The 17665-nt window shown below is 41.2% G+C and overlaps 1 protein-coding gene across 1 annotated transcript; it reads right to left on the reverse strand.

The window, feature by feature from the left end:
- Positions 1 to 7732: 7732 nt before the first annotated feature.
- LOC311301191 (neuronal pentraxin-1-like) lies at positions 7733 to 10780 on the reverse strand. Its single transcript, XM_084426129.1, has 5 exons — positions 10116 to 10780; positions 9571 to 9778; positions 8590 to 8834; positions 8226 to 8405; positions 7733 to 8069 (listed from the first exon to the last, which is right to left on the reverse strand). The coding sequence occupies exons 1-5, from the start codon at positions 10530 to 10532 to the stop codon at positions 7848 to 7850; spliced, it is 1272 nt and encodes a 423-aa protein (XP_084282255.1). The 5' UTR covers positions 10533 to 10780; the 3' UTR covers positions 7733 to 7847.
- Between the last annotated feature and the right edge of the window lie 6885 nt (positions 10781 to 17665).

A 17665-nucleotide genomic window follows, 5' to 3' on the forward strand; every position in this document is an offset into this window, starting at 1 on the left:
CGTTCCCTACTCAGGGAACGAGGGTTACATACGTAACTGAGACGTTCCCTTTCGTTGTCACTCCGAGTTACGTCGGATGACGACGAATGGGGTTCCCAGTGTAATCACGCCACCTCTCGACTGTCTTCCAGTGCCCTGCGTAAGTCTGAGCTCCCTGTCGTGAGACTAGCACAGACGAAGGAGTCCTACTTAACACAGGAATACCAAGGTACACTGGGAAGCATATCTCAGTGGAAATATGCAATCATGCCCAACCTGAAGGGGGGGACTTGGAATACACATATGACCCCGGAGGGCTGCATACGGAATAACACTGGGGTGTCCAGCCGCAGGTGGAATATTTCAACCCCAGGGGTGGCAAGGTGGCTTGCCAAGGTAAAGACACATGCTCAAAGAGGCTTACAGTGGAACACACATGTGGGGGTCACCCGGAGGGGGAACCATGCACATGGAGGCACCTGGCCAAGCGCGAAAGCTGCCGGTGGCATAACTCTGGCGTTGACGTCGTCAGTGCTGGAGGAGACTCAGGGCTTATTAGGCTCACCTGAGGAGAATATCGCACGTATCCCGTCCGTGGAGAGGAATGGCGAGCAAGCGAAGACACCTGAGCAGAATCTCTTACCGGCTAGTTGAAGCGAGTACATGAGAAGAAACTGGCTCCACTCGGAGATTGTAGAATCTCGCGAATGTGTTAGGTGTCGCCCAGCCTGCAGCTCTGCAGATGTCTGTTAGCGAGGCGCCATGCGCTAGAGCCCAAGAGGATGCCACACTCCGAGTGGAGTGGGCCGTCACACCAAGGGGGCACGGTCGACCTTGCTGCTGGTATGCCAAAGCAATGGCGTCCACTATCCAGTGAGACAACCTTTGCTTGGAGAGAGCCTTTCCCTTCAGCTTCCCACCATGACAGACAAAGAGCTGGTCTGAGGTCCTGAAACACTGCGTTCTGTCGACGTAGGCACAGAGTGCGCGTACTGGACAGAGCAGTGCCAAGGCTGGGTCTGCCTCCTCCGAGGGCAGCGCTTGCAGGTTCACCACCTGGTCTCGAAAGGGAGTGGTGGGAACCTTGGGCACATATCCAGGCCGGGGTCTCAGGATCACGTGAGAGTTAGCCGGCCCGAATTCCAGGCACGCTTCGTCAACCGAAAATGCCTGCAGGTCCCCTACCCTCTTGATGGAGGCCAATGCAACCAGGAGCGCTGTCTTCATTGACAGGAACTTAAGCTCCACTGATTGCAGAGGCTCAAAGGGAGCACTCTGCAGGGCAGTTAAAACCACTGAGAGGTCCCAAGAGGGTACGAGGGGAGGACGAGGAGGATTCAGTCTCCTGGCTCCCCTCAGGAACCTGACGATCAGGTCGTGCTTTCTCAAGGACTTACCATCAACTGCGTCGTGATGTGCGGCAATGGCGGCAACATACACTTTCAGGGTGGAGGGAGACAGCCTTCGCTCCAACCCTTCTTGCAGGAAGGAAAGCACAACACTGATGGGGCATTTCGTGGGTTCTAGATTTTTAGAAGAACACCAGTTGACGAAGAGGTTCCACTTCAACGCATAGGCATGTCTCGTGGATGATGCTCTAGCGGAAGTGATGGTAGCCACCACCGCTGGTGGTAGGGTACTCAAACCTGCCTCGTCCCATTCAGGAGCCACACGTGGAGGTTCCAAAGATCGGGACGAGGGTGCCATAAGGTGCCCCGTCCCTGAGAAAGCAGGTCCTTCCTCAGAGGAATTGGCCAGGGAGGTGCTGTCGCGAGGAGTACTAGTTCTGAGAACCAGGTGCGGTTGGGCCAATACGGGGCAACCAAAATTACCTGCTCCTCGTCCTCCCTGATCTTGCGCAAGGTCTGCGCAAGAAGGCTCACTGGGGGAAACGCATATTTGCGAAGGCCCCGCGGCCAGCTGTGCGCCAGTGCATCCGTGCCGAGCGTGCCCTCGGTCAGGGAATAAAACAGGTCGCAGTGGGACGAGTCGTGGGAGGCAAACAGGTCTACCTGTGCATCCCCGAACTGATCCCAAATCAGCTGAACCGACTGGGGATGGAGTCGCCAATCTCCAGCGAGAGGCCGAAGCCGAGACAGCTCGTCGGCCGCCTGGTTCAGGTCTCCCGGGATATAAATGGCTCGAAGCGACCTCAGATGCTTCTGACTCCATATAAGGAGGTGGCGGGCGAGTTGTGACATACGGCGGGAGCGCAGACCACCTTGACGGTTGATGTACGCTACAGTCGCGGTATTGTCCGATCGGACTAGTACGTGTTGACCCCTGAGCAACGCATGGAAGCGGTGCAGGGCAAGGCGTACAGCCAACAACTCGAGGCAATTGACATGCCAAAGGCGCTGGGGTCCTGTCCAGGAGCCCGCGGCAGCATGTCCATTGCACATGGCGCCCCAGCCCGTGGTGGAGGCATCTGTTGATACAACAACATGCCTGGAAACACACCTGTGCCGACGGCTGGGTGGAGGCAGCAGCTGGCCGTCGGGGTAGGACGTGTTTGAGAGCCTCAGTCTGCTTCTGGGCGGTCGAGAACTGCTGGGCAAAGTCCTCAACCGCCCCGCCGAAGAGGCCAGCCTGGGATATGGGAGTGTCGAGGAACCGGGTCCGCTCGGCCTCACGCATATCAGCCAGGTTGAGCCACAGATGTCTCTCCTGGACCACGCAAGTGGACATCACCTGACCCAGGGAGCGTGCGGTCACCTCATCAAAGAGCGCTGGGTCAGTCCTCCCCTCGTGCATGTCACGCAACATCTGGGCCTGGTAGACCTGGAGTGTCGCCATGGCATGCAGTGAGGAGGCCGCCAGCCCCGCAGCTCTATAGGCCTTCGCCACAAGGGTGGAAGAGAACCTACAGGCTTTGGAGGGGTGCTTTGGGTCGCCGCGGGAAGAAGCACTCTGAGGACACAGTTGCATCGCAACAGAGCGTTCAACCTGGGGAACCCCAGTGTACCCTTTGGCGGCCGCCTGATCGAGAGGAGGCAGGGCGGAGGAGGTCGCCGAGTGATCACGAGAAGACAATGGTGCCTTCCAGGACCTCGTGACCTCCTCATGCACATCCGGGAAGAAAGGCATTGGGGACGCGCGCTGACGAGGATCAGTGGCGGCACACAAAAAACAATCATCCAGCCGCGAGCGCACCGGACCAGGTGGCGGGGACCACTCAAGCCCGATGGCCGCGGCTGCCCGGGAAAGCATGGCAGTCATCTCGGGATCAGACTCGGGCAATGCTGGCACACCCGAAGGTGGCAGCACAGCCGAATCCTCACTTCCCAAGGACTCTTGCCCACCCTGTGATGCAGCGATCGACATCGAATCTTCCTCTGGAGCGCCAAATGAGACCCGCGGCAAGTCAGAGGACTGTACGGCGGGCTCATTTGAAACACTCGCGGGTTGCACGGCGCTAGATGACGGTGTGAAGCGTGGAATAGTCGGCGCTTTGTCCCACACCGTAATCCTCAGGTCACCCTGGCCGCCAGCCGAAGTACTAGCTCTCGCGGAGCCCGTAGATCGGGGTGCGGATGAGGGGACTCTCACATGAAGATCACTGAGTCTAGACCGCAACCGTGCGATGGGCATGTTCCCGCAATGGGAACATGACTCATCCACAAACGCTGCCTTAGCGTGCTCAATACCCAGACACACAAGACAGCGATTGTGCCCATCAGAGTCAGAAATGAGAAGACCGCAACCAGAAGTGCACGGGCGAGGCATCTTTAAAAAGACGTGCCGCGTGCAAGCTCTTTTAGAAAGGAGATTTCTCCACAAATGCTGAAGCGACCAGGGAGAGAACACACAAACACTGGCAAATCACTGCACAGATAAGCAGGGAATGTGCACTCGCTGGAACTCGCTGTCACACCAACACTTGGAGAGAGGCTCGTCTCGAAGAGAAATGAAGAGATGAATCTCAGGATTGGCTGTGGAGTGAAGTACATCAACTTGGCTCCGAAGCGAAAACATATCTGCATGTTGCCAGCGTACTTCCTTATATACTCCCAGGGTGGGGCGGAGTTACGCTATGCAAATTCCGCAGACCCATGGCATTTCTTTGCCATTGGCTCGTTTTATATACTCGAAGATGATAGGATTTCTAAGCGAAACCCCATTCGTCGTCATCCGACGTAACTCGGAGTGACAACGAAAGGGAACTATTATGTGTCCCTTTTGTTTTGAGATTTTTTATTATTTTGATGTTGTTGTTTTACATGTTTGTTATTTAATCACCTCTATCTTTATTTTTTTTATAGTGCAATCAATAAATAAATTTTACATTTTGAAAAAAAAACAATAAACCAAGTAAACAATATATACCAAGTAAACAAGGACTGATGTTTTTAAAATTAGAGTTAGGGTTACGCGCGCGCACTGATGTTTTACGGAGTCTCACTCCAGCCAAAGTCCCAAAGTTGGCAACCCTGCTAAAGGGAAAAATAGACACTTAAGGGAAATTCTAAGGGTGTATGACGTTTTAAAGAACCCCTTAAGTAACACTTAAAGGTTATTTTTTGCAACATCCTTAGGGCGTTCTTAAGGGAAAATTACACTTAAGGTGCTTTATGCAACCGCGGGCACTGGTCTTTTCTGTGTTTCCGTGAAAAGACCAGATATATATAGTATGTATATATATATACCAGATATATACAGGTATGCCATCTGAAACGCTTTCGAGGTGAATTTAATCCGATCGCTCAAACCACTTTAGGAGGTGGTCTGAGATGCACTGGACAAGTGTAAATGCATCTGGTTGTTGATATAGGCCATGTAAATTTTACTCCTCCCAAAATGAAAAAAAAAAAAAAAACATTAATATATATATATATATATATATATATATATATAATGAGCGTGTTATATGCTAAATAACGTATTAGCCAGATATGATGGCACTACTGCAACAATCATCATCATGATGAAGTAGGTGAGTATCTCTTCAGCAAGCCAACATGCAAACTGTCGCAGATTCTCAAAGCACAACCATCTTCATTAAAACTTACCCGTGCAGATGCCACTCTTTCTCTTGTTGCGACCTTTGATCTTGAAATTCGCTGATCTTAAATAAAATGCAGCGAATATCTTGGATATAGTGTCAGAATTGAAGATCGGATTTACATCCATTTTGCGGAGACACTTTTATGTGACCAAGTGTAAATGAAACCATTTTAACCAATCAGATAGCTATCCGATTAGTAAAACCGGATGAATTGACCAGGTGTAAAAATACCCAAAATGGGTGTTTCCTAATGGCATTTTCAAAATACAATGGGTGTTTTTCAACAGTTTTACCTGACTTGCCAAAATCATGAAGGCCTACCCCTAAACCACAGAACAGATCAGGTAAAGCCGTTGAAAATGTCCAATGTGGTTTGAAAACGGTCCCCTGATTGAGGAACAGAAACTAGCAATCCACAGGATATATACTGTAGATGTTTTAGTTTGTAGTGTTTTCTTTGAATATAAAATGAATGAATGAATGAAGCATATGAATAATATCATATAAACTCAGCTAAGTAAAAGTCTAAATTCTAAAATGCTGAAAGAATGCCACAATATTGCCAGTTTATTATCTTTCTAGTTGAGGGTAATCTCAGTAATCTTTATCCCCAAAAGCTGTACACACAAAGAAATAAGTAGTGTTTTTATATTTTTACCTCTTATATCATAACTGAATTTTTGCTTTTAGGTGAACAATTACTAAATGTTGTGATCACATGTCCAGCTGAATACTGTTGTACTTACTCTTAGGACACTGGGATATAAGTGAAGTTCACAAACGTTATTTCGGGAGGAGTGAACCCATCTAATCTTTCAATTAACTGCAGTAGCATATAAGCAGCTGCTCACCTTGCTCTGGCATTAGCTGTTTTGGCATCCCTCCACCTCCACAACTCCACAAACATAATTTAGGCATCTTGCTACCATACTCGTCATCATCCAAGCATTAGTAGTCACACTGGAGGGTATATCTAAGCTCGAGTTGAAGCTGCTTCCTCGAGCCCCTCCACTGCGGACTGCAAACCAAATACGCTTAACCTTATTAGCAGATTATATGGGCAAATTAACTTGTGAAACAGCTGTAATTACATAGTGACAATGTTAACAGAAAATTGTTGCTTTGTGTGATGCTGCATTGAGACCACTAGGTGTCAATATGAATCTAAAAACGACTGCCATATCAACCAGCAAAATATGAACTAAACAAAACATTTTTGCACCTTTAATATTTTTCTAATTTCTTTATGACATAAGTGAGCCACTTACACTGTATCTCTAAAATGTTTCAGAAAATCTAAAAATCTAGTTTGATAAACTCCAGAGTTTGGTTATGTCAGATTTTCATTCTGTGTTTTGCAGTTATTAACTGTATTTTACCTGAATCATAATTTTGTTTCTCATATTATGTTTAAACTGTAACAAATGACTGAAAACTGTAAATACCAAATATTTACTGGCAGCTATAGCACCTGTTAATGCCTACAGAAGCACAAAATGCCATGTCACACTGATTAAACATGTATGTTCGAAATTATAACCATATTTTTTTCCAGCAATGCAGTCTGTTACTGTATACACAAAACCAAGATAGAGAGGGCAGTGTCAACAAAAACAAATGTCCCATGTGCACAAACATAGAGTGAGTGAGATGATGAGAGAATTATAGATTTTAGGGTATCGAGCACATTTATGTAAAACTAGGACATAATAAGATATTATCTGTTTATCTATTGATTTATACTTTATCCTATTTCTCTGTAACTCTCTACTAAACATTATTTGAGTAAGGATGACTGCAAAGGGTTAAATGCTATTTATATATACTGTATATCACAATTTTATTAAAAAAATTATATTTTTATCATCGTTCAGTAGTCCCACGCTTTTAGCACATATCAATACAGTAAAAAACCCAACCCAGAACAATAAGAGAAGCAGATGTCAGCATTGATGTTACAGCATTTGATAAATCATGCTGTTACTGTACAAATGACATTCCTAGAACAGAGTAAAACACACCAGAGCCTTAACAATTGCTGGTGAAGACGCTTCATAAAAACAGTAATTAATCAATAAAAGCAAAATGTTATTGCGTAACACAAGGAGTAAGCAAACTAAAAATGTGTGCTGAACTGATACATCAGTTCAAGGCACTCAGGCTGTAAGCATGTTGGCAACTAAACGACATTCTTACAGAAACATCAGTGAGATCAATGGAATCAAATGCAGGAAGTGCCATCCTTTTAAACCATCTTTCAAGTAAATAAATACTATTCTCCCATCTTATTTTCAAGTCCATCACAGTGCAAGATCCGGTGGGAATGGGGTACCAATATTAAATAAACCATAATTTAAAATGGTGACGATTTGTGATTGGGTTATCAGCAAAGTGTGATCATTTGAAAAAAAACAAAAAAAACACAAGAGTTATGTTCTGATGCACTGTTGCTTTACAGCCCAAAATGCTGCAAAGAGACAGTTCTTCAGTTGTTGGCCCCTTTAAATAAATATATGAATGAAAACATAAGCAAACTGTGTCCATGTGCAAAAAAAAAAGCAGCAAAAAAACATTGCTAATGCTAAAAGTAACCTGAAGTAACACTGTCGCTTTGAGGTTTGCAAGACAACCAACAGGACACTTTTTTATTAAGACAAAAAAAAATATATTCTAGTTTGCACAGAAATATTAAGTTATTCATAGAAACCCCAGGTTTATGCTTACCTTTGAATGTTTTATCAAGAACTGTTTTTTTTTTTTTACAAACTGTTTTTTTTTATTTTTTTTTTATTTTTTTTCACGAACGTCAAACTAAGGACAAGAAAGACAAAAACTAGAAACATGGATCTGGCCCCTTTGCAGTTCAGTTGAGTTGACGGCAGGGCTCAAAAGTCCATTTAGTGGCTCCACCGAACACATCGATATTACTCTCTGACCATGATAACACATTGCCAGCTTGTGTTCTGTTGTTGCAGGTTGCCAGGTTGTAAATTTCGCCAGCTGTCAATTTTCTATCCCATATATTGAAGTTCGCCAGTTCACCTACAAAGGCTTGGGTTGCATCGAAACCTCCACCAAGTGTGTCCTGCAAGTACAAAAAACAACCAAATTCAATATTAGGTTGCTGAACAGCAGGCAAACCTGTTAAGTCTAAATAAGCATGATCGATTACTACACTTTCTAATATTAACTGACATTTTCTACATAAATTAAGCCTAATAGGCATAATTTTGAGTCTTACCTGCTCCTGACCGAAGACCAGCACACCATTGGGTTTGATTGGGTGGTAGGGTGCCAGATTTTCTCCAGTTCCACGCAGAACACCTTCCTGAAATGCTTCCCATACTCCGTCACGAGTCGTCCATGTTATGCAGATGTGATGCCATTTACCATCGTTGATAATGAAAGGTAATTTTGCAACCTGTAAAGTTATACTGTAGATTACTCAAATTGCTCTTCTGTTTTAAGTGCTAAAAGACCAAATGACTTCAGCATTTATCTAAGTAAACCAAGAGATACACATTGAGATATATCTCCTGTATAATACAGCCCCTAACAATCATGGTATGCATTATATAATTGCATTATTGTTTCTGACACTGTACCTTATCATTTATGAGAATCTCCATTGGATTGTTCCCCCATTCTATGAGAACGAGCTCATTGGCTTGTCCAGGAACAGCATAGGAGAAGGGTGTTCCTACCCCGGGTGATGCATTGGATTTTATCCACAAGCAGAAAGAGAAAGCATACATTTCTGGTAGACTTTTTTTCACTTTGGCATACATGTAATTTGTTCTTAAGGGGAACGTTATCTGAAACTTGTCCAGTGGCCTGTTACCTTTTGAACCTGCAGAGTAAAAAGTAATAATGTTAGGATTTAACACTCTTAATCTCTCTCTCTCTCTCTCTCTCTCTCTCTCTCTCTCTCTCACTCTCTCTCTCTCTCTCCTTCTATTCCACAAGGACTTCTAAGCAAAGGCTAGTGCCCAAATGCTCCCATTGCTTGCATCTACTGCTCTGATGCTTAAGTGACTTAGGATGTTCTTAGACTACACATTGCACTACTGTAAATTACTTGTTTTTATTTTACAATGAAAGCCACTGTAAATTAAGTGGTTTTACTTTTAAAAAAAAATCTAACTAACAACTTAAGGGTAAACCAACCAAACTCATGCAATTAATCAATAATAAAAAAAATAAAAAAATCATTTGCGTTCTTTCTTTTTAATTTGTGCAACTAATGATTATTTAAAAACAATTTATTTGACTCTCGCATGCTGCGCTGAGCTGGCTGCGCTTTGAGAAGCAAACTTTACGCTGCTATTCAGAGAAGACCTACTAGCTTTGAGAATGACCAAATTATCTGTCATAATATTACGCTACACCGCTGTTTATTAGCTCAAAATGCTAAGCAATGCAGCTCCCCCTCCCAAACCATCCTCTGCGCCATTACACGCCTAGACATTGCTGTTTTACTGTAACTACCATGCTTCTCAAACATAATTATTGTAGTAAATAGCCAGTTCAGATTTATTATTTGCCTCTCAAATAAGTAAAATTTCTCATGGAACGACATCTAATACCTTTCTCCAGGTCGTTAATTCTCTGATGTAAGGAGGTGAGAGTTGACTCCACTCGATTGCGCTGATCTGTGTCGTTCCTCTGCCCGGGTTTGCTCTCATCCATAGTATTGACCCGGGACAGCACCTGCTTCTCCATATCCTCGATCTTATTTTGAAGCAGATCTTTAAGGCTGTTCGCCTGGACAGAGCCGTTGTTCCTGCTGTACTGCTACGGGAAAACATGAGATAGGAGGGTGCTTATTCAAACGAATACTTTAAAACGCAAACATGGGATACTTATAAGAGACTATAAGCCAATTTCAGGCTTAGCGCAGCCTGCCGTGAACCAGTGACACATTGACTAAATCTGCTAAAGACCTCCACTCCAAATCTTTCGACCCCATTAAGATTACTCAATCTGGCTAAAAATATTTTAACTTAATGGAATTTATCATGCATTGCATGAGTTTGTGTTTTTAAAGACATGCGGGATATAGACTATTAGGAAATGCACTAGATGGAGTCAGTCTTAAGCTGAAAAGTCCAAATCATTACGTCATGTATACCTCCAAGTTTTCCAATCTTTGTTTAAGGGTGGCTAAAGTCTGCCCGAGTTGGGTTAGAGTATCTGTCGGGCCGCGGGACACGTCTCCCATCGTGTTTTTGCCCGGTTCTTTCCTACGACCTCCAGTCACGGGCTCCAGAACACTCTGACTCTCACAGCGGCTCAACTTGGAAGTTAGTTCCCTGATCGTCTCCTTTTGATTCATGATAGTTTCCTTCTGCTGTAGGACTGTCTCTCTTAACTGCATTACCGTGGTCTTCAGATCCTCCGCTGGCCCGCTGTTCTGCATGGTGGCTGCGCACAGGTCCATATCCTTAGGCACGGACGTGCAGATGAACTGTGTCTGTCCGAAGTCTTGCGAAGATCCCTCCAAATATGTAAGAGAAAGTAGAAAAAGTGTCCATGAGATTGTCTCCATTGCGGATTGTCTTCTTTGTCAGTGTTTGAAGTGTGAGTAACCTGTTGTTTCACCACCACTGAGCTGTCCGCTGACTCTATGCAGCGCGTGTGGGTTTATATAGTACAGCAGATCCGCTGCAGCGCGCTCGCGCTCTCCAATCATGTCAAGTGTATTTCTTAAGGTGGAACTGAGAGATGGTAAATCATATGTCTTTTCGCCACAATTCCAGTAGCAGTTTTAACATTAAGTGACATGGCATCTGACGCACAGAAGCCAATGGCACATGTCACTATGCATATTGGCACATCCGGTGGCACATCCGGTCTTCATTGGCATGTGCCAGTGGATAGTGGCATGTGTCACTGACATTATTGGCATGTGCCAGTGGTGGATAGTGGCATGTGTCACTGACATCGCGACACACTGACACTGATATGGCGCTCGCTTTGTGTCATTTCTTTCCTAACCAAGCTTAAAGACGTGTTAACGTGCGTGTGGAGAACGTCTGCCCGTCTTAACGTCTGCCCGTCTGCACGTCTGAACGCAAAACGTGCCTTGGCTAATTTAAAAATAGCGCACGTACTTTTATGCAGCTACTTGTATGACGGATTAATAAATGACTAACTTACTAACTGTATTTTTCTATGTACATTTCTGAAATGCATTTTCTGTAAAGCTGTTTTGAAACAATATTGTGAAAAGCGCTAGGCTACAGCTAAATTTGAATTGAATTGAATTGAATTGAATAGACTTGTCTTATTTGAGACACTGTTCGAACGGTGTGGGCTAGAAGACTTGATCTTTTAGCTATTAAAGCTATTATTAAATTAGATGAAGTAATTTTCAGCAGAGAAAATCACATTAATAGCTATTTAACATAGGCCTAGCTTTTAACATCCTCGAAGAATATTAAGAAAATACTATTTAGGTTTGGATACATAAAAAAACGAATCTCAACAGTAAAAAGCTTTGAATGTAGGCCTATGTTGCAATATCAATTATGCACGAGCATGTGGGAATATGAAATAGGCTATAGGCTACAATAATAATAATAATAAAGCTCTAGTAGAGTGGATGCATTACTTAATTATATTCTTAAATTCTATGTTATAAAAAAATCGTTCTATGTACTTCTAGCAAGCTCATTTAAACCGAGTTGTAAATGCCGAAATGAACGGAGGCTAAATAAATATTAAACTACTAAATATCAATATAAAATTGCCGGTAGATGGCGCCAAGGCCCTGTTCTATTGAGATTACTGGTTGATGTTCAACCTATTCTTTCAAAAATACAAATATATATTTTAACACCCACACAACAACTCCTTTTAGACAATTGTTCTGCTGTGGCGCTGTTTGGAACTGTATTTTCATTGACTTTTGTGTGAAATGCCAGTCATTAATATATTGTTTATTTACAGGCATTCTGGTTTTCTAAAAACTGCTCATTACAGAAACATTCAAACAAATATTTACAAATTTGTGTTTTACTTGGTATTTTTTTATATTCTTGGCATGTTGGCAATTCATTTTCATTATATATATATATAGGCTATATTTCATTATATTTCTGTTACTCAGATGTGAAACATTATGTGAATTTAAAGTGGCTGCGTTATAAATAGAAATATGGGTATAGCCTAATGTATGTGCTGTTGTTGGTTCCCATGACATGCTACATTTTAATGACAGTGTCTTGGCTATAAATTTTGCATTTCACTAATGAAGGGGAATGTAAAGCATTAAATCAACCAGGTCTCTGAAATAGCTCAGAGGTGCATGAAGCTTCATTTGACAAGCATATATATATATATATATATAACATGTTTATTAGCCTAACTTTCAAATAGACGAAAAAAAAAAAAACATTTTCTACTATGGTTCGTTTCTTCATTCGGATCTATTTGCGATCCATTCCATTCTAAACAAACAACGCAGTTTATATGCTTCGTCCTTGTTTCATTATTCATTAAGATAATAATTAAATGCACGCATAATTATCAGCGAAACTTGATCAATGTTGCAGATATGTTTTGCTATGCATGCACAAACAAATGCCTTTCAACTTATGTGTGCAAAATTCTGAATAAAATGAATGTGCAGCAATTTGTACAAATAGAGAGTCTAGGTTTACTATAAGTGTTGTAGCCATTAAGCTCATTTAGTTTAATATTTGTTAAAATATTTAATTGTTATTTTTTATTTATGTTGATTATGAAAAGTGAACAGCACAAGTAAGATAGGATGCGCAATATCGAGAGACATGGAGCGGGTCAGACATGATTTTGACCACTTAATTAAGTTTTGTTTTGTAGAAAGACTTTTCTGAAGTGAATTTCGTTTTGTATAAATTGTATCTTAATTGTAATAATTTTTTTTTTTTTTTATCAACCGATTGCCTGGAAATAAAGCAGACGATAGGCCTAATCATGCAGGCGCCCGCGCGGTCACTTGCATTGAACTGGAGCGCATCTCATCCTAATTTAACGAAACTCAGCATATGCCTCACAGACATGAAATATATCTTAAGAAAGCTTGAAATGTCTTTTTAACAATTTAAAACTAAAAGAAATAGGCTACGCTCTGATTATGTAATCATGTGCATTTCTCTCTATAGGCGCGTTCACTAGATGGATCGTCAACTTCATCTTTACAGCTGTTGTTGCTGTTAATAAACTAAAAATAATAGGCCTATAATTTTATTAAACAATAAATTAAATGAAATTGTAATTGTATTAAAAGTAACAAAAAAATCCTGTTTAAGTTTTTTTATTTTTTTATATTTTTTTTTACCTATGCTAATTACGCATTAAATTCAGGTTGGCTACTGAGTCGCTGTCCTCAGTGCCCAGAAAAGCGCTGAAACGGAGATGAAGGGGAAACCGTTCTTATTTATTTGTTGGCTTATTTTAACTGGCCCATCCAGTTTTCTGGAGGCCCACCTAATCAAAATCCTGGCGCCGCTAGTGCTTCAGCGGTCTGATATCAAGAAATAACAGACTGCATTCCACATTGGAGTTCAACCAAGCCATGTAATAATGTTTAATAACTTTCAAACAGTAGAGCCTGTTCCTTTATAACATAGCCAAAGGTCGGTGTATTTTTGCTTAAATACATTTTAGGCTTATTCTCAAATTCAGATTGTGTTAGGGGGCGGGATTATTAGGCAATTTTAATCGGACAATTTGACCGGAGAGATTTAATTTTGTCGGACATTTCAACGGAATTACAACGGAAACTCTTGTGTACATATGTATGTCATTGTGATATAAAGAATATAAATATAAATCGTAGCCATATAGTTTAAATCTGAAAATACTGAACACAAAATACTGAGCATATTGTATAACATGTACTTCATTAACTGCAAAATTGTTAAGTGAATGCTTTTTACTGTAATTCTTATTTATGTAACAAACTTTATTTCCCAGGATTTAAAGATTTAGTGTAGCATTTATGATTATTGTGTGTGCTTAAGAGCAGAGTAAAGGTATGGGTATTTCATGTGCTAGACAGGAATAGGACCAGCATGCAGACAATACCATAGAATAAAGCAGTCATACTCTGACTATTTAAGTCTATTATTCTGTTATTAAAAAATGCTACAAATGACATTACAAACTCTTCGTTTTGACATAAAAATCCATTTAAAAAAAATCATTCAGTCATACATTTCACTTAATATTTATCTTGTGTAATAACTTCCAAAGATGCATGCAGAACCCCCATACAATTCAAATCTGTAAGACATTTAAAGCACTGAAAATATTTTACAAAAGCAAATGTATACTATATCGAACATTGCTCCTTTCAGAAATTGTTAATGCATTGAGCCCTTAATGTACAGGAATAAATGACCCAAGACTTACTGAAACTTCTTACAAGTATATCAAGGAGTGGACATGGCTAATGAGCAGATACGTGTCCCTCTGCTGCCACCTACTGACTTTAGTGGTCATTTACTGTCATTTTTGTTTTAAGTGTTTGTTTTTCCTGCAGGTGAAAACAAGATGCATTAAGCCTTTTACTTTATTTATCAGGGCTGTCAATTGTTTTGCCTGAGTTGGGTGATATATTTGTATGCTCTTAACATAGTAGAAAAAAAATGTGCAGTATGACTAGGCTACATTTAATAGAGTGCTAGGCTTTATAAAAACTGTAGTGTAGCTCTATTAAATAGTATATTTATGTTAAACTATTTTAAATTGAATGATTAATGACCTGGGGTGCGTTCTCCGATAACGTTGTCTCTTAGCGCGCTACGAAGACTCAAAAGGTACACCTTAACTACAGGTATACATTTCCTACGTGTGTTCTCCGAACTATACCTTAGGATGTTGCTTAAGGTAAACCTTCTTAAGTTCGACCTTAGCAGGTGCTGTCCATGGTGGAGGCGCTGAATAGGTTGAAATCGATGCCTCGATGATCGATTGTGCGCTCTTTCCTTCACAGCGGTATAGGTAAAGTATTGAGAAAACAATGTTCTTTATAAAGAAGCGTTTTAGAAATAGTACAAACTGCATTTATCGGGGCTCATTGAAATATGTACATGCAGAAATAAATATGAGTATGTGTTTATAATTTAGCAAGTGTGCAATCCCAAACCCTCACGGCCATAAGTGTGTTAATGTTCTCCACAACGTATGCTGATTATCCACCAGCCATGTAGTTGACATACACTAACTGGCTCCGCGAACGGCGCCGTCTTTGATTTAAAACAAGTAGCCTACTCGCTGTCTTGCTGCCATAGCTATAAAGTTTGTGTAAACTCATCTTACTTTATATAGACTCCTAAGCCTTTTCTGTCAAATGATTCGCCAGCTGATGTGCCTTAGGATAGTAATTAAAAAAGCTAACAACCATTAGTGTATGGAAACTTTATTAATGAAAACACTTCCATACACTGGGTGTAGGCTATAACAACTTAAGTATTTTATGTGTAAAATTTTAAAGTAAAGTAAAAATGTAATTTTAATACTAAATCAGATTTTATATTAAATGTTCATATAAAATTTTCTATGTGTAATTAAACTGCGATGTAAAAAAGCTTTTTGCGTAGTGGTGGCCACTAGCGGTATGAACTGTCAGCAGCGATAAGGTATAGCTAAGAGCGCTCCAGACCAACCTTACGAACGTATGACTTACAGAAGGTATACTTAACTAAGAAGGTTTCGGAAACCACGTATTAACGATAAGGTACTTCTTAAGGTACAACTTAAGAACGACGTAGCGTTAAGGTAGTTTCGGAGAACGCACCCCAGTTCAGAATAAGTATAGCAGTAACCAGCAATCAGAAGTATGATAATTCATTTTAGTTTAAAATCCAATACGTTTTAAAGTGGTTTCAGATGGTTAATTAATAGCCTACTAAATGCAGCATCTATGAATGAACTTGAGGCATGCAGACCGGCTGCTGCAGGGCTTTAACAAATCTTAAACAAACAAATATATGACCCACTTTTTCTGAATTTTACTAGCCCATTTTATTTGTCTCTCATCGTATACATGACAATATACTTTTATCTATCATTGGGATACAAAATGCATACTTAACAGACATTCATCATTATATAAATAAATAAATCCAATGTAGCCCTAAGTAAACTGCCAAAATAAGATTATCTATAATGTCTACAGTAGCCTAAATGTAGCCTATGAAAAAAAAAAAGGAAAATAAGGCGGGTAGACGGGCAGACGTGCAGACGTACAGACGTTAAGACGTGCAGACGGGCAGACGTGCAGACGTGCAGATGTTAAGACGGGCAGACGTGCAGACGTAATCCACACGTTAAATTCTAACGTGACGCCGCCGTCACGTCTGTAAAGATCAACAGCTACACGTTATTGACGTGTCTACGTGACGTGATATTTGCGTGTACGTCTCCATATAAAACAAATGGAGACGTACACGCACGTATACACGTGTGTTATCTGTCGTGCTTGTCAGTCTCGTCGCCGAACGGAACATTTCGAGCGCCATAACTGACACCTGACTGACACCGAGTCGCGGAACATGTCACCATGTTGCTACACCTCCAGTAGTGACTGACAGATTAATCGAACACCTACTGACGTAATTGTGGCACAAAATCCTAAATAAATAGCCTAATTTTGTGATATTTAAAATATCAATTAAACGAATTAAAGTGCATTCATATTTTTTCAAACGTGTTATTTGTGTCACGTCTGTACTTGATTGGTATGTGCCACTGAATGTTTTGTAATACCAGTGCTACTTTATGTTGTTTATCTCGCAAAGTCACAAACTGCCCATTCTAGGAAAGACACAAAATCAATCAATCATGGGTCACTACGAATAACGTTAACAGTCGCGCCCGTAAACCTTTATTTTTGCGTGATGCTGCACAGACGCACGCCAGTGTCAGTAGTGAGTGTAACACTGGCCAGCACAAGATTCTCATCTGTGGCTTTAATATTTCAAGTCCTTCCAAAAAGTGTAAAAAAATGCATTATTAAAAATCATTTGTTTGTTAGGCTATGTATCTGAAAAGGAGTATACCGAGCTACTAGCAATATTCTTTATTTATACAAGTGCAAAAAAGTGCTCAGTGCATTTTAAAAATTCAACAAACGTTCGGTCGCGCAGGACCCTCCTCAGTAACCTACCTTTAATATTTCAAAAATAATTTTATGGAATTATTCAATAAATAAAATAATTTTTTGTTGTACAAATTAACTATGTGCATATGTTACATAATCTACATTATACTCCGGCAGACAGCTGCAGGTGTCACTACTGGAGGTGCCACAACATAAAGAGACAGTTTTAGTGACACATGCAGGCCAACTGGCATGTACCAGTGGATATTGGCATGTGTCACTGAAACGTGAGATGTGCCAATGGATTGCGTCATATGCAATTTGCATAACAATTTGCTTTATGCTGTCAAAAAATATGATTTATAACATCGCTAAGTTAATGTGTAGCCTACAACATATAATTCGATACAATTATAAGCCACAGATGAGAATCTTGCGCTGGCCAGTGTTACACTCACTTATACTGACACCTACTGGCGTGCGTCTGTGCAGCATCACGCAAAAATAAAGGTTTACAGTAACGGGCGCGACTGTTAATACGTTATTCGTAGTGACACATGATAGATTTATTTCGTGTCTTTTCTAGAATG

Source organism: Rutilus rutilus, assembly GCF_951802725.1.
Source record: "Rutilus rutilus genome assembly, chromosome: 12".
In the NCBI taxonomy this organism is placed as follows: Eukaryota; Metazoa; Chordata; class Actinopteri; order Cypriniformes; family Leuciscidae; genus Rutilus; species Rutilus rutilus.

Excerpts from the sequence above, each read along its gene's own strand:
- LOC311301191 (XM_084426129.1), bottom strand. The coding sequence starts at position 10,532 with ATGGAGACAATCTCATGGACACTTTTTCTACTTTCTCTTACATATTTG. Across the intron at positions 8,406-8,589 it reads AGATTCTCATAAATGATAAG|GTTGCAAAATTACCTTTCAT; the intron begins GTACAGTGTCAG and ends ATAACTTTACAG. Across the intron at positions 8,070-8,225 it reads TGGTCTTCGGTCAGGAGCAG|GACACACTTGGTGGAGGTTT; the intron begins GTAAGACTCAAA and ends TTGTACTTGCAG.